This window comes from Chelonia mydas, chromosome 1 (genome assembly GCF_015237465.2).
Source record: "Chelonia mydas isolate rCheMyd1 chromosome 1, rCheMyd1.pri.v2, whole genome shotgun sequence".
Lineage (NCBI taxonomy): Eukaryota > Metazoa > Chordata > Testudines > Cheloniidae > Chelonia > Chelonia mydas.
Window position 1 is genome coordinate 39,304,458 of NC_057849.1, and position 27,436 is coordinate 39,331,893.

At 40.5% G+C, this 27,436-nt stretch overlaps 1 protein-coding gene across 10 annotated transcripts in view; it reads right to left on the reverse strand.

The window, feature by feature from the left end:
- Window positions 1-819: 819 nt before the first annotated feature.
- The window catches only part of CENPJ (centromere protein J), a 34,497-nt gene continuing 7,880 nt past the window's right edge, over window positions 820-27,436 (reverse strand). For 5 of the 10 annotated variants that reach the window (XM_043530166.1, XM_007059129.4, XM_027821583.3 and 2 more), the window contains 13 exons: window positions 26,736-26,883; window positions 19,656-19,761; window positions 17,730-19,350; window positions 14,109-14,241; window positions 12,614-12,779; window positions 9,266-9,508; window positions 8,561-8,660; window positions 5,426-5,526; window positions 3,532-3,633; window positions 2,405-2,545; window positions 2,242-2,326; window positions 2,029-2,149; window positions 820-1,072 (listed from right to left, as the gene is read on the reverse strand). In XM_043530166.1, the coding sequence (XP_043386101.1) occupies window positions 880-1,072; window positions 2,029-2,149; window positions 2,242-2,326; window positions 2,405-2,545; window positions 3,532-3,633; window positions 5,426-5,526; window positions 8,561-8,660; window positions 9,266-9,508; window positions 12,614-12,779; window positions 14,109-14,241; window positions 17,730-19,350; window positions 19,656-19,761; window positions 26,736-26,883 (3,260 nt within the window). In that variant the 3' untranslated portion in view covers window positions 820-879. The other 5 variants (XM_037890546.1, XM_037890556.2, XM_037890570.2 and 2 more) reach the window with 5 other exon arrangements.

Below are 27,436 nucleotides of genomic sequence, written 5' to 3' on the forward strand. Positions count from 1 at the left end.
CTCCCAACTGGAGCCTGCACTTTGCACCTCAAAGCCCTGCCCCAGCCCTGAGCCCCCTCTTGCACCCCAAACCCCTGCCCCAGGTTCAGCCAATGCACAACGCACAGTTGAGATTGTTACACTGATTTGTGACAGTCCCTGAAGGATTTTGGATCTATAAACCACACACGACACTAATAAAAAGTGAAACTCATGAAATGTCCAGTGGATTCTATGAGATTAGGTGCAGTGTGACCACATGACCCCTGCACCCAAACTCCCTCCCAGAGCTTGCACCTCTCACTCCTACAGCCCAAACCCCTGCCCCAGGCTCAGTGTGGAGCCCCCTTCCACACTCAACCCCTTGGCCCCAGCCCAGAGCCTGCACCCCAACCCCCTGCCTCTGCCCGGTTAGAGTGAAAGAGGGTGGGGGAGAGTGAGCAACAGACTGAGTGGGGCAGGGCAGATCCTGGATTAATCTTAAATTCAAAGTGATTTTGTGCATATAAAGGTTGGAGACCACTGCCTTAGGCATAAGGTTTTAATCACTTCAGACTGCGAATCCTGTAGTTGACAACAGCACTTGGTTTCTTTCACCAGCAAGACTTATTGCATCTAGTGATAAATAATTAAATATATGCTACTTTGAAAGGGAATTTAGGAAGTAGCTGCTTAACTCACATATGAAAGCAAACAGAAATTTCTCAAAGTAAGCCCTTTTAAGAGACCAAGTCAGAGACATCTCCTTAATTTCATTGTTTATTTTAAAAATAAATTTATTTTAGACAATCAAACAAAATTATGTACAATATGTACATTGGGTAAATTTTTTTTTTTTTAAACAAATATACACTTTTGCTAAGTGTGATAGGTGCTTACAAGAGTTTCATAAGTCATATGTTATAACTTAGTGTCCATTATAACATTACCATCCTTGTCCTTAACTCTTACTCTCCCACAGACATATTTTGTTTCCTGGTGTCCATTCGCATACACAGTCTTGACAGTGCCATCTGGATATTCACGTCTCTTGAACTGTGGCGTATGCAGCTCTCTCTGGCCATTGTTAAATTCTATAGTTTTGCTTCCATCTCTGTATTAAATGAGTGTATACAATTAACTATAAAATACACAAAAGGCACTGTATATAGACTGACAGGGCCAGCCTTAAACTGAAATTCCAACACCATACTAACAGTTAGTAGGCAGGAATTTAATTGAATGTAGAAATTTGTAAAGATTCTCAAAGAGCATGCACTATTTTTCTAGAACTTTATAGTTGTCAAAAAACAAACTCATTAAAATCACAATAAAGTTGATAAATATCATCTCAGCTGATCACTAGTGTTGCAGTTAATTTTAAACAATACTAAAGCTGCATTCTGAAGGCAATTTTTAAAAAAAAAAAGTTCAGAGAGGCTGTCTTAATAGTTAAAGCAAGGAAGGAGAGGTAGAGATCACTGAAGTGTAAAAGTATGGGAATCATTAGAAACATGCATCTTTGGAAAGTTTATTCTTGATTTAGTTAAATCAAGGTATGAAATATAGCTTACCATCCTATTTGAAGCATTGGAAGGCCCAAACAAATTTGTCCCTGATTCAGGAAAAGTATTTAAGCATGTGCTAAAGTGCTTTCCTGTTTCAGGGCCTATATTAGTACATGCAATTAAATAAATGAATGCTTGGACTCTGTCTCTTAAAAGCAGATTACAACATGTACTTTGTGTAAATACATTATTCAGTATAAACTGCTACATTTCTTCTATATATCAGACATGATGTATCAAACTTTTTCAAGTGTAAGCTTCTCAAGAACTCAATGAGGTTTTAAATGAAGTCTTTTCTATTACTAGTGGATTACCACACAGTTATACAAATATTCATTTTTCATCCTTTCATACAATATATCCATCTTAACTTGAAGACAAGCACTGTACACAGAAAATGAGTACTCAAGGAAGGGTGGATGAACTTCAGTGTGCCAAGAACTCTTCCCCCTCCCCCCCACTGTGTGGGAACCTGTAGGGTATATTAAAAGTAAAAATTTACCTCTGCACACGAACAATAGTGCCATCTGGAAAAATGCTTTCCTCTCCCCCATCCATAAATAAATTCTTAATAGTTTGGTCAGGAAATGTAATTTCTTTCCTTCCATCAGGGTAATGCTTCTCTGTAACAATGTGCATATTTTGTTTCAAAATAACTATAGAAAGTTTTTATATGAAAATTAAACTATACAGATAAAAGGTTCATAGTTTTTACCTATTTGTCCATTTGAGAAATGTAAGACTTCTAACCCATCAGGGTATGTAGTATGAGTTGTCTGGGCATCTGCATAATAGTAAATCTGTAGAGAAGAATAGATCATAAGTGTCTAAGAAAATCTGGCCATATAAACTGTTGGGAAGATAATTTGGATACATACCACTCTTTGATCAGGCATAACTTGTTTCACATCCCCATTAAAGAATGTTACAGTTATGGTCTTTCCATCCGAACTCATTTCTTTCCGTGTTCCATTAGGGAAAAATATAAGATGACAGCCATTTTTTAAAACCTTTTCAACCTAAAAGGTAAATTACATAAAGGCGGATGTTCAGCAATAAAACTGGTATAACGTTTCCAACAATAATTTCAGTTAAAATTAAATTCTTTGGTCATTTTAGCAGTTTGACAGAGTTTGAGCTATTGACAGGCAAATCAGCATTAGACGAATATTTGTCTGGCTTTTGCCCAGACTTTAAGACTGAGCTCTTTGAGAACCAAAGTTTGTTTGCACTTCTCATCCAACCTTGAATTTCCATAACTTTCCATTGTCTGGTTTGACACAACAGTAGTAATAAAATGCAGCCAGAGACGCTGTTGTGGAACCAGAAAGCAACACACAGGAATAACCATTTATGGATTTGTCATCCACATTCCTGAAACAGTTTCTCACATTTTGTCAAACCAGTTCTCCAATAATTTTCTCCAATAAGCAAAGAAAGTAGTTTCTTTTCCCTTAATTGTATAAATTCTTGTTAAATTGGGCATCTGGCCCAAGGACTTATTTATTTAAAATAGAGGTTGGAAATATTATTTTTAATATCATAGCACTAGGGAGCCTCAGTCATGTACATTGACTATTAGGTTAGGTGCTGTACAAACAGAATAAAAAAAGACAGTCCCTGACCCAAAGAACTTAAACTAAGTATAAGACAAAGACTGATTGGGGTGGGGGGAGTGTGTACAAGAAACAAATGAGACCCTCATTTTCCCTTTTTTGCTGGTTTGGTCATTTCCAATTGGACTCAAGTAAGAAACCATCCTATGTGTATATATGGAACACTTTACAACACACAATTTTTATGAAAGTGATTTAGGTATTTAGATTTTAACATTTATCTTAGACTCTAAATGCCTCACAAATGAAAGGGATACCCACCCAACAGCCCCATATATAAATTGAACAAGAGAGGCACCGCAGCCCTGACAAAGATGAGTTCCCCTGAAAGAGTGAATTAATTGCCCAGATCTATTCTCTGTAGCCTCGTAAAGGAAATCTGATCCTACCTTTCCATCAGGATAGTTAACTTCTCCCTGTATTTCTTTACTACCTGTAGACACAAGAAAAGGGGACTCTAATGGCACACACGTTTCAGTAGGGGACATGTCCTGAAATGAAAAGATTTCTCTAGTAAGCAACTGTGACAGAGTACAACCCTGTATTAATACCCTCCACACTACTGTAATAATCATTGTACAAATTATGTCCTGTGAGGTATCATTTGAAAACTAATAACTCACTGTCAATATCACAATGAAATACATACAATATTACATATAAAATTCGGAACAAATTGAAATCATGACTGAAGTTTATCAGACAAGTCTGGGGAGGGGATAAACCTGTTTCTCAAAGACAAAGGACAAGCCTCTTGCCAGGTGTAAATCTACAAAGTGGCCATTCTTTGACAAAGAAGGGGGGCTTGAACAAACATCTGCATCTTAGCAAACAGCAGCATGAAACCTGGTTCACCTCAAGACTCCAGCCTCACAGCGGGAATGAACTTCATTTAAGGGTAGCCTTAAGGAAAATGTATTTCAAAGGGGGATGAGCTATAAAGTGAGGGGCAAAAAACCTCTAAGTTATCTCTCCCTTGATTTCACCTTGAACCAAGTCTGGAGTGTTATGTTTTAGTACTAGGAAGCATTTGATCTCTATTTCTCTTGTAACCATTTCTACTTTAATGCCTTTCACGTAAAACCTCTCTTTGTAATTAAATAAACTTGTTTTATTCTTTGATCAAAACTAGTCCAGTGTTGTCTCTGAACTGAATTGTGTGGGTAGCTCCATTTAAAGTAACAAATTGTTGGATATGGATCCCCTTAGAGGGGCAACAAATGTGAGAAAGCTGGAGAGGGCAGAACATGTTTTGGGGGGAAATCTGGGACTGGAAGTGTGTTGGGATCACCTTGCAAGTGGTAACCAAGGCTTATAGAAGCTGGAGTGAGCTGGCAGGCTGCAGCTCTACATAGCCACTTAGGGTGTGACTTGCATGCTGTTTGTTAGGGGCCCAGGTTGGGAGCTTACAGAAGCAAAGCATTGTGAGACACCCCAAGTTGCAAGGCAGGTGGCGAGACAGCCCCTCACTAGTCTGGATTGCAACCTGGAATTAAATCAAGCTCCATTTTTGTGGGATTTTTCTGGAACATAAAGGTAATCTAACTTTTCTATCACATCTGGTATCTTTTTTTATGCAGCCAAATTTGAGGGATTTTTTGGGAAGTGAGAAGGCAGCTCATGAAAGCAAGGAGGGACCAAGAGAATCATCAACCCAAAGCACCTAGAGAAAAGGTCTGATATAGCTTATTGGATAATGACAAATCCACACACAAGACTTGTTAGGTTTTGGCAATCAGCTTTTGCCCAGATTGTTAAAGTGGATCTCATTATAACAAATTCCAAACTGGTGCTTAACTTAAATAATCAGTAACAGATTCCAAGGCACGGAATCATTATTCAAGTTGCATATACTTCTAGCAAATGCTACATACAATAATTGATAAAGATGTATTATGTCTCAACTACCTGCATTCTTACAAAATTCACTGTTCTTTCTTCAGAAAAGAGATAAACATCCAGTTTTTTCTACAAACATTTATTAAAATTTGGTAAATTTGGTAAGATATTTTGCTTAGCTACAATTGAACATCACCAAACATCTCCCCCTGCTGTAACCAAAAAAAATATGGTTCCAAATACTAGATGCAAGTGTAATTTTCTGTACAAGTATTCTGCATTACCAAAGTGTAGTTTAATATTGTAGTCATTACTAAATCTTGTCTAGTGTTCTTATGGCAGTTTCACAAATCACTTTTCAGGCTTCACATTTATGTAATGCAGATAACTATTCTATTATTTGGAATCGAGTCAAAATAGACAACATTCTGGTATAGGACTTACTATCATAAAAGTCCTAGAGGAATCTTCTAGTGTCATCACTGTCTTGTCAAAGTTACTCTCATCACTAACAGGTGCTGATTTAGGTCTTCTAGAAGGCTTTCCTGTTCAAATTATAAAAACTGTTAATTTTACATCATCTCAGCAGCCAAGAAGCAGTTTGGGTGTTATAAGCAAATATAATGATCAGAATGATAAACTATACTGGATATCTGCATACCTCATGTGCAGTATTAACTTGAAAGCAGTATCTTCAGCTACTCAAGAAGAATTAATATCCAGTTAAGTGTGTTACCTCAGATATATTATTGCTTGCTATAGTAGCAAAGAGCTACAATTTAAGTTACGTGTCAGAGTAGCAGCCGTGTTAGTCTGTATTCGCAAAAAGAAAAGGAGGAGTACTTGTGGCACCTTAGAGACTAACAAATTTATTTTTATGCTTATTTGAGCATAAGCTACAGCTCACTTCATCGGGTCCATTCAGTGGAAAATACAGTGGGGAGATTTATATACATAGAGAACATGAAACAATGGGTGTTACTATACAGACTGTAACAAGAGTGATCACCTAAGGTGAGCTAATACTAGCAGGAGAGTTGGGGGGAAAAAACCTTTTGTAGTGATAATCAAGGTGGGCCATTTCCAGCAGTCCTTGCTTACAGACAGCCCCCCAACCTGAAGCAAATACTCACCAGCAACCACACACGACACAACAGAACCACTAACCCAGGAACCTATCCTTGCAACAAAGCCCGTTGCCAACTGTGCCCACATATCTATTCAGGGGACACCATCATAGGGCCTAATCACATCAGCCACACTATCAGAGGCTCGTTCACCTGCACATCCACCAATGCGATATATGCCATCATGTGCCAGCAATGCCCCTCTGCCATGTACACTGGCCAAACTGGACAGTCTCTACGTAAAAGAATAAATGGACACAAAATCAGATGTCAAGAATTATAACATTCAAAAACCAGTTGGAGAACACTTCAATCTCTTTGGTCACTCAATTACAGACCTAAAAGTTGCAATTCTTCAACAAAAAAAACTTCAAAAACAGACTCCAGGGACAGACTGCTGAATTGGAATTAATTTGCAAACTGGATACAATTAACTTAGGCTTGAATAGAGACTGGGAGTGGATGTGTCATTACACAAAGTAAAACTATTTCCCCATGTTTATCCCCACCCCCACCGTTCCTCGGACGTTCTTGTCAACTGCTGGAAATGGCCCACCTTGATTATCACTACAAAAGGTTCCCCCCCCTCGCTGCTCTCCTGCTGGTAATAGCTCACCTTAAGTGATCACTCTCATTACAGTGTGTATGGTAACACCCATTGTTTCATGTTCTCTATGTATATAAATCCCCCCACTGTATTTTCCACTGCATGCATCTGATGAAGTGAGCTGTAGCTCACGAAAGCTTATGCTCAAATAAATTTTTGTTAGTCTCTAAGGTGCCACAAGTACTCCTTTTCAATTTAAGTTATGAAAGTCATAATAAATGTGCTATCTATACTATATTTTATTTATAGATTTCAAATGATAAAAAAGGCACCTTTTCAAAGCTCTAGGTGCCTAACTCATTTATTAATTATATGATGAAATAACAGCACTGAAATAATCATTCCAATAGGAACTCAGCCAGCAAAACACCACCTACAGAGAGACTTTCTACCCCTTTTGATTTATAAGCAGCTCATCCTTGTCCTTTTCCAAAATAACCCTATAATGGTGTGTCCTTGCAGCATTCATGGAAGGTTTGGAACAAGTGAAGGGAACAATTTCCAGCATCTCGAAACCCTCACAGAGAACAGAAATGTCCTTCCAGCTACCCACTCTTTTATAGTGAGGGATGTCCAGTTTAGGCACTGCTGCAGACTGTAGCTGTGGCAACCTGGGACCAAAAGAAAGGTGATCTCTCAGGTACACCAGTCTCAAGATAGATAAGGCTTTATAGGTCATAAGCCAAGACTTAAACTATACCCAAAGACCAACGAACACCCAGTGAAGATCCTAGCATCAGATGCTCCCAACAAAATGCCTCACTCAGTAAGCGAGCCACACCATTCTGTACCAGCTTCATTCCTTGAATGATTTTAAAGATGTAACCCCATATAGAGTGCTTTCATTGAGATAATTGCAAACAGCAGCAAGGTTCACATCTGAAAGATTGCAACCTCCTAGCCAGACGCAGATGTAAAAACAAAAAAAAACCTGGACTACTGCTGTAATTAGAGAGTCAAACAGCAGCTGGGATCTGAAAAAAAAAAATCACTCCTAAAATGCAAATCTTAGTAACTAATGGTGGATAGATTCCCTCAAATCCAAGGGACCAATTATCTCCAGCTGCTTCCCCATCACCTCGACTTTTACTTCATTCTGATCTGGATTGAGCAGCCAACTCACAGTCATTCATGGCCCAATCTTAGTTAGAAGCTGTCTGAGTCACATCATCCAAGTTGAAAATGACAGATACACTTTTTGGTGTCATCAGCATACTGAAAACATACTTTATGCTTTCTTACTAACCCGCCTAATGGCCCCATATATATGTTGAACAGGAGGAGGTGACAGAATGGCACCCTGCAACATCCACCACTTTAGAGGTCTTCAGAAATTGCCTCCAACTACCTCTTTTGTGATTTCTCAGAGAGAAAATAATCACACCACTGAAGAGCAATCCTGTGCTCTCCCACTAGAGTCTGTAAGCACGCGAACACTACCTGGTGATCAAAACAGTATCCAAGGCAGTTTATCAATCTAATACTACTAGCACAGATACCTTATCTTCATCCATTGCCAGGAGATCATTGGCCAATGCAGTCTCTGGGCCATACCCAGTTCTGTACCCAGAGTGGGAAGGAAATCAGGGACACACCTACATACTGACAGAGCTGTGTCCACAACTTTCTCCACAGTCTTATCCAAGACGATATTTATTATTTATCAGAGCATTAAGTCTGATTTTTAAACTTTCACATGCATTATATTTTTGGACTATTTAATACATGCATTGCCTGAGGGAAATAAAGATATTACCAATTATCAGTTGCTGCAAACAAACATTAAAACTGGCAGTTTTCTTTTAAAGAGTTAATATGATTCTCCTATTGAATAAATATTTATACCTTTTACTGGTGAATAACCTTTGCCATTCATCTTGCTACTCTTTTCTATTTGAGGAACTGGAGACAGAAACTTTTTTTTTTGAATTCTAGTTGATGGACTCTGAAAATACATAATAAAGATTTTATTTAGTTCAAGAATGGTTTATTCATAGCGCTCATCAACACAGACCACTTGTCCACAATTTTTATAGCAATGACTGTTAATTATACACTTTTAAAGTATATTGTGAAGGGAATAAAAAGACTGAGCTCCTCTTTCCTCTACTTCCTCACTATGCACAATCCCAGAATTTTACCTTGGTGCAGTTAACCAGGGATAAGTATACTCCTTACATTAGTTTAAGTTTTTGTAGTCTAACTGTGAAATCTTTCAGTGAAGACTGGCTGGTTTCAATGGATAATCTTTAGAGTGCACAGGCACCAAAGTCAATTGCAACTGATTTCCCTATCGAACTCCAAAATAATTCAGTTTGAGAGAGCAAGATCCTGGAGAGCATGGTACCTGCACACAGTGAAAATCCAGGTTTATAGGGGCAGTAGAAATCAACAGCAGTGTACTGTCTTACAAGCACCAATACACCCCCATTAAATTAAATGAAACATCCAACTGGTCTCTTCTGAGTACCAACTGAAAATATCAATGAGCCAAAACTCACTATGCATCAGCAAAAATCAGTTTAAAATACCTCAAAACAAACAACTTACTATAGATTCTGCTTTCTTCAAATTCATTCCAGAACTTTCAGCCTTCCTGTTACTTTCAGCAGCTTCTGCTTTCTTCCAAACTTCTAGACGAAATCTTTCCATGATTTTGATCTCTTCTCTTAACTCTGTGTTCTCCTTTGTTAAGGTTTCTATCTGGTTTCTAAGGCGACCATGAGTAGACGACCATTTTGCTTCTCTTCGCTTTAAGTCTTCCTGCAAATCTGCAAGCTGCTGTTTTAAAGCCTTAGAAAAATATTTATCAATTGTTTGTAGGAGGATACAAGCCAGTCATTTTCTGCTGTATTAAAACATAGACTAGAGAAAATAGTAATCTTTTATTAGCAGTGACAGCACAGAAGACAGTGACCCAAAACTAGTGAAATCTTCTGTGTGGGAAGGGCAGGAAGTGTGTTTTCATAGAGAATCACAGAATCATAGAATATCAGGGTTGGAAGGGACCTCAGGAGGTCATCTAGTCCAACCCCCTGCTCAAAGCAGGACCAATCCCCAATTAAATCATCCCAGCCAGGGCTTTGTCAAGCCTGACCCTAAAAACTTCTAAGGAAGGAGATTCTACCACCTCCCTAGGTAACGCATTCCAGTGTTTCACCACCCTCCTAGTGAAAAAGTTTTTCCTAATATCCAACTTAAACCTCCCCCACTGCAACTTGAGACCATTACTCCTTGTCCTGTCCTCTTCTACCACTGAGAATAGTCTAGAACCATCCTCTCTGGAACCACCTCTCAGGTAGTTGAAAGCAGCTATCAAATCCCCCCTCATTCTTCTCTTCTGCAGACTAAACAATCCCAGTTCCCTCAGCCTCTCCTCATAAGTCATGTGTTCCAGACCCCTAATCATTTTTGTTGCCCTTCGCTGGACTCTCTCCAATTTATCCACATCCTTCTTGTAGTGTGGGGCCCAAAACTGGACATGGTACTTCAGATGAGGCCTCACCAATGCCGAATAGAGGGAGATGATCACGTCCCTCGATCTGCTCGCTGTGCCCCTACTTATACATCCCAAAATGCCACTGGCCTTCTTGGCAACAAGGGAACACTGCTGACTCATATCCAGCTTCTCGTCCACTGTCACCCCTAGGTCCTTTTCCGCAGAACTGCTGCCTAGCCATTCGGTCCCTAGTCTGTAGCAGTGCATTGGGTTCTTCCGTCTTAAGTGCAGGACCCTGCACTTGTCCTTGTTGAACCTCATCAGATTTCTTTTGGCCCAATCCTCCAATTTGTCTAGGTCCCTCTGTATCCTATCCCTGCCCTCCAGCGTATCTACCACTCCTCCTAGTTTAGTATCATCCGCAAATTTGCTGAGAGTGCAATCCACACCATCCTCCAGATCATTTATGAAGATATTGAACAAAACCGGCCCCAGGACCGACCCCTGGGGCACTCCACTTGACACCAGCTGCCAACTAGACATGGAGCCATTGATCACTACCCGTTGAGCCCGACAATCTAGCCAACTTTCTACCCACCTTATAGTGCATTCATCCAGCCCATACTTCTTTAACTTGCTGACAAGAATACTGTGGGAGACCGTGTCAAAAGCTTTGCTAAAGTCAAGAAACAATACATCCACTGCTTTCCCTTCATCCACAGAACCAGTAATCTCATCATAGAAGGCGATTAGATTAGTCAGGCATGACCTTCTTTCCTAAAATCAGGAGCTACTTTGTATTAATAACTTACCTGATCTCTCTCCCAATCAGGCAGCGAGCTTCATCCCTACTCAGGCCCCTTTACACTAGATAAAAGGTCCAGAGCAGTATAAAGGAGCCATAAAAGCCTTCCCTTGCCAGAACAGGGGATTACCCTGGTACAGGAACTGGAGTGCTTCAGAGGAGTCCTTCACAAACCTGGCCTCAGGGGCATACTGAGGATGGGGCTGCAGCACACAGCACTACAGAGGTTCTGGGCAGCCTGCAATATTTTAGACGGGTTCCTCCCCCAGGACTGCCTAGTTATATGGGTGGTCTCTCCAGCCTCCAGAGCAGCCCAAGATAGGGAGGGTGCAAAGGAGGCTTAAAAGACAATTTACCTCACCTTCTCCCTGGGCTGTAAGTTCTGTGCACAGTGTAACACAGAATCTCACCCTAGGTCCTAGGGAAGGAAAAGGACTTTTTCTTCATAGTGTTCAAGATTGTATTCTTGTCTTTTTTTTTTTTTTAAATTAAGAAAAAGCAAGCTAAGTTTCCCCATCTGTAAAATAAGGATAATGATATCACCTTTGTAAAGCACTTTGAGATCTTCTGATGAAAAATGCTACATAATAACTAGGTATCATTATTATACAGAGATGTCTAACTAGATGGTTTGACAAGAGTCATGGTGCCATGTAGATTATATTTGGTTTCACATTTCAAGCCAAAAAATTAATAAATGAATATTATATATAAATATGCATAGAAAAAGTCCATTGGGCATGATGGGCCAGGAAGCACAATCATGTATAGTTACAAGCTTAATAGCAAATAAAAGGATTTTTAGGGCAGTCTGAAAAACAAGAACAAATTTTCTATTCCTCTTTCCCTCCCCAAACAAGCTCACAGGAAATCAGGAATTAAGTAATTTGAATTAAACAACTGTCACCTTTTATTTTGATCACTTTAGATTAAGTTAACCAAATAATAATGGATAATTCAATCACTAACTTTAGCAAGATATTAAAAAAGAAATCCAAAATTCTAAAAGATAAAGGGAAAGATACCAAGATTACAATAAACTGCATTATTCAGACATTTTTAGCAACACGAATGTGCTATACACCCTAGTAGTGACTAACAAGTCTTATCTTGTTCTAAGCAATAGGATTAAACATGATGGAAATGAGAAGACATGTTTATGCATCAGACACATTATAATCAACATCTATTATGAGATAAAACTGTGCTTGGCACGCAACAATTATGGACAGAACGATGCTTGATACAGGTTCAATTTTGCATTCAATTCACTACAGCGAATGAATTTGTTTGCAACATACTTATTACAGTAATATTTTGTAACTTGATTTAGTTTATTGGTCTGATGTCATGTTCTTTGTTAGTGCCATTCTGCACCTTTTTTGGTATGGGAGTCTGACAGAAAGACAACAGTTCTTTAGTACTGTTTTTGTTTTGCTTTGTATTTTAAAGCAAAACAATACTTATGTGAAGCCTGTGATTTTCAGTGTGGGAATACTGATGGATGCCAGTCATCTTGGTCTAGTTTTATATATATATTTTCTTTCCTATCAAACTCCTTCAAATTAACAGGATCTACGAATTCCAAATTGCAGAACTGTTAAAAGCTGAAGTTTCACTGTGAAGATCAGAACAATCTTTATATTTTTCTTACCTGAATTTCATCACGCTCCTTTTTATCTGGCATCGCTCTAGCTGCTGTGGAATATTTTTCAAAAACTTTACGGTCTTTTTGCAGTTTTCTCATTTCTTCTTTTTTAACTTCTTCTATCCGAGCCAATTCTTTTGTTTTCTGCTGTTCAAAGTCTGCTATTTCTCTCCTGAAATTACACAAGGTAGCTTATTGTTCTGGAATAGAACAACTTCAAGTTTGGAGTATTTATATTTTTTTTGTGTTGTTTTTTAAAGGAGAAAATTAAGATTTAGAATTTTACTCCTCGGTAATTGAAAATAGTAGTATCTCCTGTTCCCAGAAAGACTTTCCAATGTAAATAAATTACACACACTATATATTTAGTCAGAAGGGTCTCCTCACTGCCACTGCTGAAGTCTTAAGAATCATCTCTTTGCAGTTCCCACTAACAAGAATCCGCTCCATATTTACTGTTGCTTTGACTGACAACTGGACAGGACCTCTTTTCAGAGACTGCAAATAACATTCCTTAATTGGCAAAAGGGATTGCTATCGTCTAACATAAGGCATTCCCTCTCCTTCCTCCATCCCTAACTCTACCCCATTTCCAGCCTACGTGTGCCCAGGAAGGTTTTTCCAGGAACAAACATCTGATCAAAAATACAGCATCAAAGTCACACTTTAGCAAGACACCAGGTAAAAGCATCAAGCTCTGGAAAACTGATCTTATTCTATTTTTTTTTTAAAAAAAGATTGAGTCATTTAAAACAATCTATAAAGCATATGGAAAAAAACATCTCCCAACCATATGAGCTTTCATACTGAACAAGTTGGGTATAGCTTTTTTAAATCATGTTTTGATCCATTTTCTAGAGTAGCAACTTGAGTGATTAATTATATAGTTTATTTATTGCATGTTGTACATTTAAACTACCTATAGTGTCAAACTTTTTTTTAACCTATCTACACTATTATATTCTAAGAGATGCCAATTACTTACCTGTATACTAAATATATCACAGGTGGCCAAACTGTGGTTCACCAGCCATAGCCAACTCTTTTACAGTTAAAGTGCGGCTTGCAGAGTCCCTCCATTCTCAACCTACCAGACTGGGGGCAGGCGGAGCTCAGGGCCTCTGCCCAGTGGGAAGGGAGTCTAGGGGCTTTAGCCCCGCAGGAGGCACCTGCCAGGGTTCAGGACTTAGGCCCCACTCCTCCTGAAGCCCCAAGCACTGGCAGGCACCATCCGTGGGGCTGAAGCCCAGAACCTCACCACCCTGCCGCCGGGTGGAAGCGGGTGCACCAGCACTCAGACTTCTGAAGATCATCAGAGGACCAGTAAGTTTGGCCACCCCTGAAATAGATCTCTGTAATATTTACTACTATCCAATACTAGTGTGCTTACCTGCAGATTTGCTCATTTGCCTATTTATAAAATAGCTCTAACTAAACAGTTAAGGAAATGTATTTACTAAGCAAATAAAATAAAACTGAAATACTCCCATTGAAAAACTACCTGAGATTTTCTAAGGAGCTCTCTCGTTCTTCACGGAGTTTTGTTAGAGATGCATTTTCAGCTCTGAATCTTTCAATTTCTGTTTCCAATTCAACAAGCTTCTCTCTTAGTACCCGGGATCGAACAATGTCTCCTATCAAGGAACAGGCATACCCAAGTTAAGAGACATTCATACAGAGTGTTGAAGTATACGCTAAATTGTCAGATATAAGTGATTTCATCAGTTGATCTTACTCTGAGGCATGAATAACTAGTCTCCAAATAATACAGTAGGTGATAAATAAGTCAGTCCTTGTCAAAGCAATCTGTGCTTCTTGTTCAACCATCTCAGGTTTTGAATGTATTTGTTGCACAGGCACAACAGGGTATGCAAGGACTACAAATTTAAATCTGAATCAGTCTTCAAAATAGAGTAATTCTCATTGAAGTTACGATCAGGGTTCATACAGGAGGCGGAGGGGAGGTGGTCAGGCTCTTCAAAGCTGTGCCCACAAAATAAACTCTGCCCATGCAGGTCAGCAAAATAAGACCAACTTCAAAGTTTATTATGCAGATGTTCAAAGTATGATTGTTCATACTCTCATTTCGGTGAGCCTGGCTCAACCTCAGTAGGTATATCTACCCAGCAAAAAGCAGAAAGCCCCCAGCCCGGATTGACAGACTTGGGCATGATCTAGGTCTCTTTTTCTTTTCTTTTCTTTTTTTAAACTTCCAATCAAGAAGAGCCTAACAGAGCCCATGGGTGTTTTCGACCTTTACATCTACAAAGCTCACAGCAGCAAGACTCGCAGCCTGGATCAACAAGCTTAAGCTGAAGTAAAGGTCGAAAACACCCATGGGCTCTGTTAGGCTCTTCTTGATTGGAAGTTTTAAAAAAAAAAAAAAAAAAAAAAAAGGTATCTCCCAACCACTTTCTACTTGGGGCACGAAAGTGAAATGGTGCTCAAAGTTTCTTGTGGAGATCTATGATCCTCCATCTCCTTTCTTACATGAGGAAAGGAACAGTTAATATTGATGTTTAAATCTTTGTCAGTGCACATCTGAATAAACCCATTCCTGAAATTAATGCGGCAGTTCTCTCTACATTGATTACACACTGACATTTTTTAAAATTTTCTTCTCAACCATAACACTAGAGGCTTTAATTGAAAAAAGCAAGCAAGTATATTCTGGATAACAAGACAAAGTTGAATCTATACCCCATTTATGGTATAAAATTATTTTGCCAGATATTAAATGATCAGCAATGTGCTTTTTGTATTTTAGTACCTATCTTGATCAATTTTGCTAAGTATTTTTCCAGTAATGGTTTATTAGAACTGCTGAATTTATTCCAGTAATTAAGAGAAGGCAGATGCGGATACAGATTGACAACAATGGGGGGGAAAAGTCTCTCACTTCTAAGACTTTTCAGCCAAGCATTAAGCATTACATTTGACAACGTAACACAGTTGTTTCTAAATCATCTACATACACAGATGTAGTGCTGAGTCCATCCTCCCAGCCCCAATAGCCTAGGAAACCTAACATCCCAGGATCTGAACTCTTAACACAGAGGCTGCAGTGCATTTTACAACCACTAAACCATTAACAAAGTCCAGGTCTGCAAAAAAAACCAAAACCAAAACCGACAATAATAAACAACCTTCCCTCACATATTTTGCATTAGAACAATCAGCTTGTGTACTTAAAAAAAAATCCTAGTCACCAGCAAATCTAACAATTATTAAAATTAGGTTGCTGTAAAGGATGATGAAAAACTAACAAAGGAAATGTAGCTACAATCCCAAAGATTGACTCTCTAGTAGGAAGAAGAATTGTGCTCTGAAGATTGTTAGGAAGCGGCCAATGGGGGCTGTGGGGGCAGTGCCTGCAGGCGAAGGCAGCACACAGAGCTGCCTGGCCACGCCTCGACCTAGCAGCTGAGCAAGGAGGATTTTGCCGCTTCCAGGGAACCCCCAGGTAAGCGCCGCCCAGGGCCTGCCTCATCCCACTCTGTCCCCTCCCATCACCCAAATTCTGCTGCTGCTACTGGGGGGATGGGGGGAGGAGGGGAGGCGCAGAGCAGGGTAGGGAGCCTACCGGCCCCGCCAACCCCCAGCGGCCCATCCCCAGCAGGGGTCCTGGGATGCACGCCACTGCCCGCCCCCCTCCCCAGCATCAGCAGGGGTCCCCCTGCCAACGGGGGTCCCGAGCCATGCACCGCCACCTGTCCCCCTCCCCAGCACCCAGGCCATCCTTCCCCAGCACCTGCGGCCCCCCTGGGCAGCCCTCACCAAGTGTTAGTCACAGGTATTTTTAGGAAAAGTCAAGGTCAGGTCACAGGCCGTGAATTTTTGTTTACCTGACCTGTCTGTGACTTTTACTAAAAATACCCAAGACTAAAACGTAGCCTTAATTATGAATTAAGTAGAGCTGGTTGAAAATGTTTTTTTACAAATCGCAGTTTTGTCAGACAACACAAGTTTGTTGAACCCAAAATGTCTCGTGAAACCAGGTCAGATTCAACGAACTTTTGTCAAGTCACTAGTAGGGTTCTGATGGAACCCAGGTTCCCACGGTCCACAGCTTAAGAGCAGCCCTGTCACACCAGGGCTTCCAGCATCCCTGTTGTGGAGCCAGGAAGCTCAAAGAACTGGGAGCCTGGAAACCCTGGGCTTAGGGCTTCCAGGATCCATGGCTCCCAGACAACCCCATCATCTGGATGGACATCCCTGGGCCAGAGACCCCAACGATTCCAGACTCTCAGACCAGCAGACTCTCTGTGCAGCCTGATTCCCAAGTGGCCAGCCCTGGGAGATGCAGACCCTGGAAGTCCCAGAGCTGACTGACTACTGAGGTTATTAGCAGTCGTGAAAATGAAAAGAGTGTCAAATTTCAGTCAGCAGCTTCCAGACCCAGGGAGCATATTTTGTTTCAGAAATACCAAGTGTTGGTGTTCCCCCAAAAATTCAGGATTTCCAGTTCACAAGAAATTTTGATAAATTTGGTTCTATTCTGATTTGGAACAAAACCAAAATTTCAAAGTAGCAAAACTTCTTGCAAACCAGAAATCTCAAATTTCAGCCCACTCTAGAACTAAGTTCTAAGGGCCTGATTCTCCCCTTACTTACACTATTTTGACAACTATAGTTTTAGATTTCACTGACGTTATTCATAATTTGCACTAGTATAAATGAGTGGAGAATCAGACTCTAAATATTGATATTTGGTATGAATCCCTTTCAGTAATTTCAATTAATAAAATATACAAATAAAGTGATCTGATCATCTCGTTAAAAATTTTTGAAATCATGTCACTGGCCACTTAAACATTTTTTCTAATGCAATTGCAAGAGCCCTGCATGGATACAAAATTTGTATCCGCATCCAAGCCATAAAAACGAGTCGCGGATATCCACAGATTTGCATGGCTCTAGCTATTGCTCTGTGCTGAACGGTTGCAATAATCAGCAACAGTTTATGACAGCACCCACTAAATTCACATGACTGATAATTAACAGAAACTGCAAGTCAACACCAGTAATTTTTTCATTCTTCTCCATTATTTTGATTGCATGTTTTAAGAACACCTAGTGCTCAATCTACAGTGAAGTCTGTGTGTATATATTATTCTCTTACCTCCTGGTTCTTCTTGTCCCACATTTGATTTGGTTTCATGCCTTGCATGACAGCCTGGCTTCTGTTTAGGTTTCAGGGAAGGAAAGAGTTTCATCATGAGGTCTGATGTGGGAGGTGCACTTGCATCACCATCTGTCACACTCTGTTTGGGCAAATCATCTCCCTTCTTTATTGAAGCAACCTTCCTCTTTATTGTTTTATCTGGGGCAGCCATTTCACTTTTATTGTAATAGTCAGTTTGTGGAGGTACTTTAATGGTATCATTTTGGGGTACTTCATGCTGAATCTCATTTTCTTCAAGGTCAGTCCATGTTCTTTCATCATCAAACTCAACCTTATTCCTATTTGTACATGAAACACTTCTTTGAGATTCAGACACTTTGCTATTACTCTGATTTGGTAGCACATTGGATTCATCACTACTATAATCTTTGTCTGATAAGTCAAGATCAACATCCCTACTTTTGCTTTCTTTGCTGAGGTCTTTGACAGGTCCTGTGCAATCACAGAATGCTGGATTATCTTCTCTGATACTCAAAATGAACTTTTTAGCATCCTCATTTGAACATTTTATGGTAGTCTCAAGTTCCTCCTCAGACTCTGTAGTAATGACACTGCTTCCATCATCCTTATCTTCATTTACATTCCATTCAGTACTTCTGAAAGTTGGAGATGCCGCAGTGGAAGAAGTCTGAAATATTTTACTATCTGTTTTATTGAATTGATCCCTTAGTCTAATAGATGCCCTCAAATCCAAGACTGTATGTGTAACTGCTCTGTCATTTTTATTTCCTTGTAAGATAATTTCTGCTTTTTTATTTCTATTTATAATATCTAGTGCATTCATCTGCTGTGGCATTGCTTTGACAGGGGTAGAAGACATTCTACGGCCTTTTGAAATTTGCTGATCTCGATCCAAGAACCTTTGTACAAATGAGGAATTACTCGAGAAAGATACTTCATCAGCAGCCTGTTCTAGAAACAAAAATTCATCTAATTCTATGTCCTCTTTTTCCTTTTCTTTTTCCCAGTTTTCCAACTTATTTTGGAATGAAAGTTCAAAAGAATGTTCTGAATCTTTTACAGGGTAACTTGTAGAACATTTGGAAAGAGAAAAAGCTGTGGACAGCTGAGGCTTTTCTCTATCTGAAAATTTGTCAGTAGGCCTGGCAAAATCCATTATGTTTTCCTTATTTTCAAATTTGCTGTTGATTTCTGATCCGAAAGAATCTTTGAACTGCCCATCAAGATTCTTCTCAGTCTGCAGTGTCGCTGTTGGTGGCGATATATTTTTTCCATTATGATTCTTGAGTACTATGGCCTTCTGAACAGGGAAGACAGAATCATTTGTTATTTTAGCAGGTCGGTTACATTTTTTAGACTGCACAGCAAAATTCTCAGAAACCTGTTCCTTGCTTAAAGGTGCAGTTTTCCGCTGTATTTGTGGTCTGTCCGCTTTAACAATGTTTCTGTCCTCCAAAGTAGTTTGCTGAGTCATCAGTTTGCTTTCTTTATACTTAGTTACTTTAGATTTGGCATTAGTGAACCTAATTAAGCCTTCTCCCCGTTTCAGAAAGGGTCGTTTTGTCTGTAGTTTCTGAAAGGTTGACCTTCCTACTTCCTTTAAATAAAATAAAATAAAAAAAAAAAAAAAATCAAAGGACAACATTAAAACTTCCATTGTATATTTACAGACTTATCTAAGTAAGGCTAACTAATATGTAAAGTTACACAGTACCTGTTCCACTATAGTTTTAAGGAAGGTCAGAATCTTAAAAATAGAATAATTGTTTTTAAGAACTTGAATATTGCATATATAAAGTTGTAAGCTCTTCAGGGCAGGGATCTGTCTTCTCACATGTTTGTAAAGTTTCTAGTACATTTTGGGAAGGTATATAAATAACTGTAGTATTTATAATAATTAACCTCTTGCTCCTCTTTTTGCTTCAGGCGCCGGTCTTCTAATCGTATCTGTTCTTCAAGGAATTCTTCAAACGTCTGTTTCCTCTCCTGAATCCCAGCTTTAATAGGCCTAGTATAATTTTTTTTAAATTACAAACTGCAATGTTAAAGTTAAATCTTTGTTTGACAATGCAATTAAAAATATAATTTATCATACAACATATGAAAATTATATAAGCAGGTAAGGAATTAAGAAGTTCTTTAGTCATTTAGGTATCCAATGGCAAAGCTAAGGCTATTTAATTTGAAGAATATGCTAGATTACCAGTGACTCTCAAAGACAAGCACAATAATATTACCATAGAACCTCAGAGTTACAGACACCTCGGGAATGGAGGTTCTTAACTCTGAATAAAATGCAGCTCTGGCTCCAGCAGTTCACACTCCGGGCCAGTTTCCAGAGGCAGCTTCCTTGCAGGCAGTTTCTTTACCGGGCAAGCTTGTCCCCATCCTGACTGGGATTGGGAGGGGAGGTGGTGGTGACGAAAACAGCACATCCACCTGCCGGGACAGGGTAAGGTGGTGAAAAGAGCCCCCAGGCCACGGGAGGGGGTGAAAACAGCACCCACAGCTTATAGGGAAGCAGCGCAGACCCCAGTGCTGCTTGTGCTCCAGCTGCCTTGGGTTTGCAATGGAGGCTCACAGCTTTGCCTGCGAATCTCAGCACCTTCACTTCCTAGCAGTAAGTGGGTGCCCTGTATGTGGGGGTAGGGGTGGGGACAGGAAGCCCAGATGTCTCTACCTTTAAGAAGCAATACAGGCACAGTACAGTATTTGCTTCTTTTTTTTGGGGTCTCTGCTGCTGCCTAATTGGTTACTTCTGGTTTCACATGATGTTAGATTGACCGATCAGTCCGTAACTCTGGTGTTCGTATCTTTGAGGTTTTACTGTACTTTATCACATTTGTTTTAAGTAACCATGAAAGGCACATGTGACGCATGACTAGAAAGGGTTAAATATCCTGCAAAATAAATAATCCACACAAGAAATGTGGGGAGATAATATTTGTGTTTTTGTGTATTTATATATGTATGAGTAGGGTGGACAATGTAATCAACAGTCCCTGTCTCTGCTGTATTCTGATAATTCAGCAGTCAAAAGAACATCCTATCATGTAAATGAATTGTAAACATGGGCTATCTCACTATTCATCTCTCTTTGAAATGTACTGTGAATGGTGGAGGAACAAGCAAATGGCCTTATGTTAATTCGTATAGTTAAGTATCAGTGATGGACCTCCTTCAAAGTCATCCTAATTACCTTTTCTTCCCTGAGGAATTCCAACTTGTCAAAAGACATGAAATTGTATAAAAGATCCTTGGGTCCTGATTCTGTCATCTCAGATCTGCTTAGACTTCATCAGGGGACGTTTGAGTCACAAGACTGAGGTCCCAGTTATGCTGGTACGCCCTGAATATGAGATTTGGATGTTGGACTGTGACCTGTGAACTGAATTCTAAAGGAACTCTTTCCAACTACACCATCTCTGCTGTGAATCTGAACCTCAATGAATTGAACTCATGTCTGTGGACGAATGGATGGATGGATATTTTAACAATACTCTTTTGTTTTTTAATAAATTTTAGTTTAGTTAATAAGAATTGGCTATAGAGTGTATTTGGGTAAGATCTGAAACATTTATTAATCTGGGAGGTAATGTGTCTGATCCTTTGGGATTAGTAGAACCTTTTCTTTTATATGATGAAATAAGATTTACAGAAATTTTCATCATATTTGATGTGGGTACCTGGAATAAGGCCTGAGGCTGGATCACTTTAAGGGAACTGTATTGTTTGGACTTCTAACCAGTCAGGTAATAAAAAGAAAAGGAGTACTTGTGGCACCTTAGAGACTAACCAATTTATTTGAGCATAAGCTTTGGTGAGCTACAGCTCACTTCATCGGATGCATACTGTGGAAACTGCAGAAGACATTATATACACAGAGACCATGAAACAATCCCTCCTCCCACCCCACTCTCCTGCTGGTAATAGCTTATCTAAAGTGATCACTCTCCTTACAATGTGTATGATAATCAAGTTGGGCCATTTCCAGCACAAAGCCAGGATTTCTCACCCCCCCCCCTTTCCAAAAACCACACACACAAACTCACTCTCCTGCTGGTAATAGCTTATCCAAAGTGACCACTCTCCCTACAATGTGCATGATAATCAAGGTGGGCCATTTCCAGCATAAATCCAAGTTTAACCAGAACATCGGGGGGGGGGGAGAGAGAGAAGGGTAGGAAAAAACAAGGGGAAATAGGCTACCTTGCATAATGACTTAGCCACTCCCAGTCTCTATTTAAGCCTAAATTAACAGTATCCAATTTGCAAATGAATTCCAATTCAGCAGTTTCTCGCTGGAGTCTGGATTTGAAGTTTTTTTGTTGTAAGATAGCGACCTTCATGTCTGTAATTGCGTGACCAGAGAGATGGAAGTGTTCTCCGACTGGTTTTATGAATGTTATAATTCTTGACATTTGATTTGTGTCCATTTATTCTTTTACGTAGAGACTGTCCAGTTTGACCAATGTACATGGCAGAGGGGCATTGCTGGCACATGATGGCATATATCACATCGGTGGATGTGCAGGTGAACGAGCCTCTGATAGTGTGGCTGATGTTATTAGGCCCTGTGATGGTGTCCCCTGAATAGATATGTGGGCATAGTTGGCAACGGGCTTTGTTGCAAGGATAGGTTCCTGGGTTAGTGGTTCTGTTGTGTGGTATGTGGTTGCTGGTGAGTATTTGCTTCAGGTTGGGGGGCTGTCTGTAGGCAAGGACTGGCCTGTCTCCCAAGATTTGTGAGAGTGTTGGGTCATCATTCAGGATAGGTTGTAGATCCTTAATAATGTGTTGGAGGGGTTTTAGTTGGGGGCTGAAGGTGACGGCTAGTGGCATTCTGTTATTTTCTTTGTTAGGCCTGTCCTGTAGTAGGTGACTTCTGGGAACTCTTCTGGCTCTATCATTCTGTTTCTTCACTTCCGCAGGTGGGTATTGTAGTTGTAAGAATGCTTGATAGAGATCTTGTAGGTGTTTGTCTCTGTCTGAGGGGTTGGAGCAAATGCGGTTGTATCGCAGAACTTGGCTGTAGACGATGGATCGTGTGGTGTGGTCAGGGTGAAAGCTGGAGGCATGTAGGTAGGAATAGCGATCAGTAGGTTTCCGGTATAGGGTGGTGTTCATGTGACCATTGTTTATTAGCACTGTAGTGTCCAGGAAGTGGATCTCTTGTGTGGACTGGACCAGGCTGAGGTTGATGGTGGGATGGAAATTGTTGAAATCATGGTGGAATTCCTCAAGGGCTTCTTTTCCATGGGTCCAGATGATGAAGATGTCATCAATATAGCGCAAGTAGAGTAGGGGCGTTAGGGGATGAGAGCTGAGGAAGCGTTGTTCTAAATCAGCCATAAAAATGTTGGCATACTGTGGGGCCATGCGGGTACCCATAGCAGTGCTGCTGATCTGAAGGTATACATTGTCCCCAAATGTAAAATAGTTATGGGTAAGGACAAAGTCACAAAGTTCAGCCACCAGGTTAGCCGTGACATTATCGGGGATAGTGTTCTTGACAGCTTGTAGTCAATCTTTGTGTGGAATGTTGGTGTAGAGGGCTTCTACATCCATAGTGGCCAGGATGGTGTTATCAGGAAGATCACCGATTGATTGTAGTTTCCTCAGGAAGTCAGTGGTGTCTCGAAGGTAGCTGGGAGTGCTGGTAGCATAGAGCCTGAGGAGGGAGTCTACATAGCCAGACAATCCTGCTGTCAGGGTTCCAATGCCTGAGATGATGGGGCGCCCAGGATTTCCAGGTTTATGGATCTTGGGTAGTAGACAGAATATCCCAGGTCGGGTTTCCAGGGGTGTGTCTGTGCGGATTTGATCTTGTGCTTTTTCAGGAAGTTTCTTGAGCAAATGCTGTAGTTTCTTTTGGTAACTCTCAGTGGGATCATAGGGTAATGGCTTGTAGAAAGTGGTGTTGGAGAGCTGCCGAACAGCCTCTTGTTCATATTCCGACCTATTCATCATGACAACAGCACCTCCTTTGTCAGCCTTTTTGATTATGGTGTCAGAGTTGTTTCTGAGGCTGTGGATGGCATTGTGTTCTGCACGGCGGAGGTTATGGGGCAAGTGATGCTGCCTTTCCACAATTTCAGCCCGTGTACGTCGGCGGAAGCACTCTATGTAGAAGTCCAGTCTGCTGTTTCGACCTTCAGGAGGAGTCCACCTAGAATCCTTCTTTTTGTAATGTTGGTAGGGAGGCCTCTGTGGATTAGTATGTTGTTCAGAGGTATTTTGGAAATATTCCTTGAGTCGGAGACGTCGAAAATAGGATTCTAGGTCACCACAGAACTGTATCATGTTCGTGGGGGTGGAGGGGCAGAAGGAAAGGCCCCGAGATAGGACAGCTGCTTCTGCTGGGCTGAGAGTATAGTTGGATAGGTTAACAATATTGCTGGGTGGGTTGAGGGAACCATTGCTGTGGCCCCTTGTAGCATGTAGTAGTTTAGAAAGTTTAGTGTCCTTTTTCTTTTGTAGAGAAGCAAAGTATGCGTTATAAATGGCTTGTCTAGTTTTAGTAAATTCCAGCCACGAGGAAGTTTGTGTGGAAAGTTGGTTTTTTATGAGAGTATCCATTTTTGAGAGCTCATTCTTAATCTTTCCCTGTTTGCTGTAGAGGATGTTGATCAGGTGATTCCGCAGTTTCTTTGAGAGCGTGTGGCACAAGCTGTCAGCATAGTCTGTGTGGTATGTAGATTGTAATGGATTTTTTACCTTCAGTCCTTTTGGTACGATGTCCATCTGTTTGCATTTGGAAAGGAAGATGATTGGGGGACAGGCCAGTCCTTGCCTACAGACAGCCCCCCAATCTGAAGCAAATACTCACCAACAACCACATACCACACAACTGAACCGCTAACCCAGGAACCTATCCTTGCAACAAAGCCCGTTGCCAACTGTGCCCACATATCTATTCAGGGGACACCATCACAGGGCCTAATAACATCAGCCACACTATCAGAGGCTCGTTCACCTGCACATCCACCGATGTGATATATGCCATCATGTGCCAGCAATGCCCCTCTGCCATGTACATTGGTCAAACTGGACAGTCTCTACGTAAAAGAATAAATGGACACAAATCAGATGTCAAGAATTATAACATTCATAAAACCAGTCGGAGAACACTTCCATCTCTCTGGTCACGCAATTACAGACATGAAGGTCGCTATCTTACAACAAAAAAACTTCAAATCCAGACTCCAGCGAGAAACTGCTGAATTGGAATTCATTTGCAAATTGGATACTATTAATTTAGGCTTAAATAGAGACTGGGAGTGGCTAAGTCATTATGCAAGGTAGCCTATTTCCCCTTGTTTTTTCCTTACCCCCCCCGACGTTCTGGTTAAACTTGGATTTATGCTGGAAATGGCCCACCTTGATTATCATACACATTGTAAGGAGAGTGGTCAGTTTGGATGAGCTATTGCCAGCAGGAGAGTGAGTTGGGGGGAGGGGGGGGGTGGAGGGTGAGAAAACCTGGATTTGTGCTGGAAATGGCCCAACTTGATTATCATACACATTGTAAGGAGAGTGATCACTTTAGATAAGCTATTACGAGCAGAAGAGTGGGGTGGGAGGAGGTATTGTTTCATGGTCTCTGTGTATATAATGTTTTCTGCAGTTTCCACAGTATGCATCCGATGAAGTGAGCTGTAGCTCACGAAAGCTTATGCTCAAATAAATTGGTTAGTCTCTAAGGTGCCACAAGTACTCCTTTTGTTTTTGCGAATATAGACTAACACGGCTGTTACTCTGAAACCTGAGGTAATAAAGAAACCGTTTTATGCTGTCTTGGTAAATCTAGGTATTGGAATATCCACCAGCTTTATGGGTATTGTCTGCCCCATTCTTTGCCATTCACCCTAATTGAGTGACCACAGCTGGCTCCCCACTAGGACCCCGGTCACAGCACGTCTAAATCTTGCTGCTTCTTCTTACACTGGATGTCAAAGACCTGATCCTTCCACTATGTCAATCTCTTATCCAGGCTCTGGTCACGTTCCAAATGCCTACACTGCCCTAAACACCCATGGCTGGCCCATGTCAGCTGACTCAGACTCATGGGCCTCAGGCCACAGGGCTATAAAATTGCAGTGTAGATGTCCAAGAGCAGGGAGTGGTCCCAGACCCGGGTGACAACCTGAGCCCAGACATCTACACTGCAATTTTATAGCCCTACAAGCCACAGTCAACTGACATGGGCCAACTGCAGGTGTTTTATTGCAGTGTAGACATACCCCTTGTGTCTTGACTTCTCCAATTTTGCACTGAGTGCATTCAAAATGCTACTGTTAAGGTCATCTTCCTAGCCTGTCACTCTGAATACATCACCCCTCCTCTTTCACTGCATCAAACACAGACTTCCTGTCCATGCTTTCAAGGACATGCACAATTTAGCCCTATTCTATTTAACCCCATGTTCATTTTGGTTTCGCTTCATCAGTAATGCCAGTCTTTACCACCCATTAGTCCATTTTACACCCCAAACACCTTCATTCTTTCTCCCCTGCACCCACACACAAGAGAATGCCTCCTTCTCAAAATGTATAAAGTCATCACCTTATCCTCTTCCACATCTCTCCTTCAGACTCACCTCTGCCATGATGCTTACAGAAAAAAGCCATCTGATAATAGCTATGCCAGAGAAAGTTGTGATTACTGCTACTGGATTGGCTTATTACAATTATAGTTGTGCACAGTAAAGCTATGCCAAAACATGATTTTGGTTTACCATTACCTTATCCCTAGACTCATTTATTTCATCCACCTGTTATGCCACACCATAAGAATTTAGGGGCAGGGACTTCTTTTGCCATCTCTCTGTATAATGCCTATCAGAATGGGGGCCCACTTGGTTGGAGCTTTAGATACTACTCGAATACAAATATTAAATTTTAAACCACTTTCAATCAATCAGGTCTTAGAACTTGGTCAAAAAAGATTGGATAAAACTATTATATATAAGCTTATATTTACCTTTCCTCTATGTTAGCTGCTTGTAAGCATTTTCTTCCATTGGGACTTCCAGACAAATCTACATTTCTTGAACATAAATGATCAGCGTCACTGTCTTCACCTCCAACAGAGTTTTCCATCTTTTGTTTTGGACACCAAGTGCTTTCTCCTATGAAATCATGGATATTTGTCTCTTTTTCTACAAGTTTTCAGCTTGTATTTAAAAACCAGGAACAACATTCAGAGGCGATTCACAGATTATGAAGTCAAAAGGGACTATTGTTATTTAGTCTGACCTGGGTAACACAAAGCCATGAGACTTCCCTCAATTAATTCCTTTTTGAACTAGAGTTTATCTTTTAGAACATCCAATCTTGAATTAAAAATTTCCAGCGTTGGAGAATCCACCACAACTCTTGATAGTTGTTCCAATGGATACTTAGGGTCATTTAAAAATGTGCACCTTATTTCCATTCTGAATACGTCTAGCTTCAACTTCTAGTCATTGGATTCTGTTATATCTTTGTCTACCAGGTTGAAAAATCATCTATTATCAAATTTTTATTCTCCACTTCTAGACTATGATCAAGTCTAACTTCCTCTGCATCGCGCTAGAGGCTCATGTTCAGTTCATTATCCACTGTGATCGCAATACTCCAGTAGCACAGTCAATTATTTCCTGGATAGAGTCCCCCATCCTGTAAGTACAACCTGCATACTGT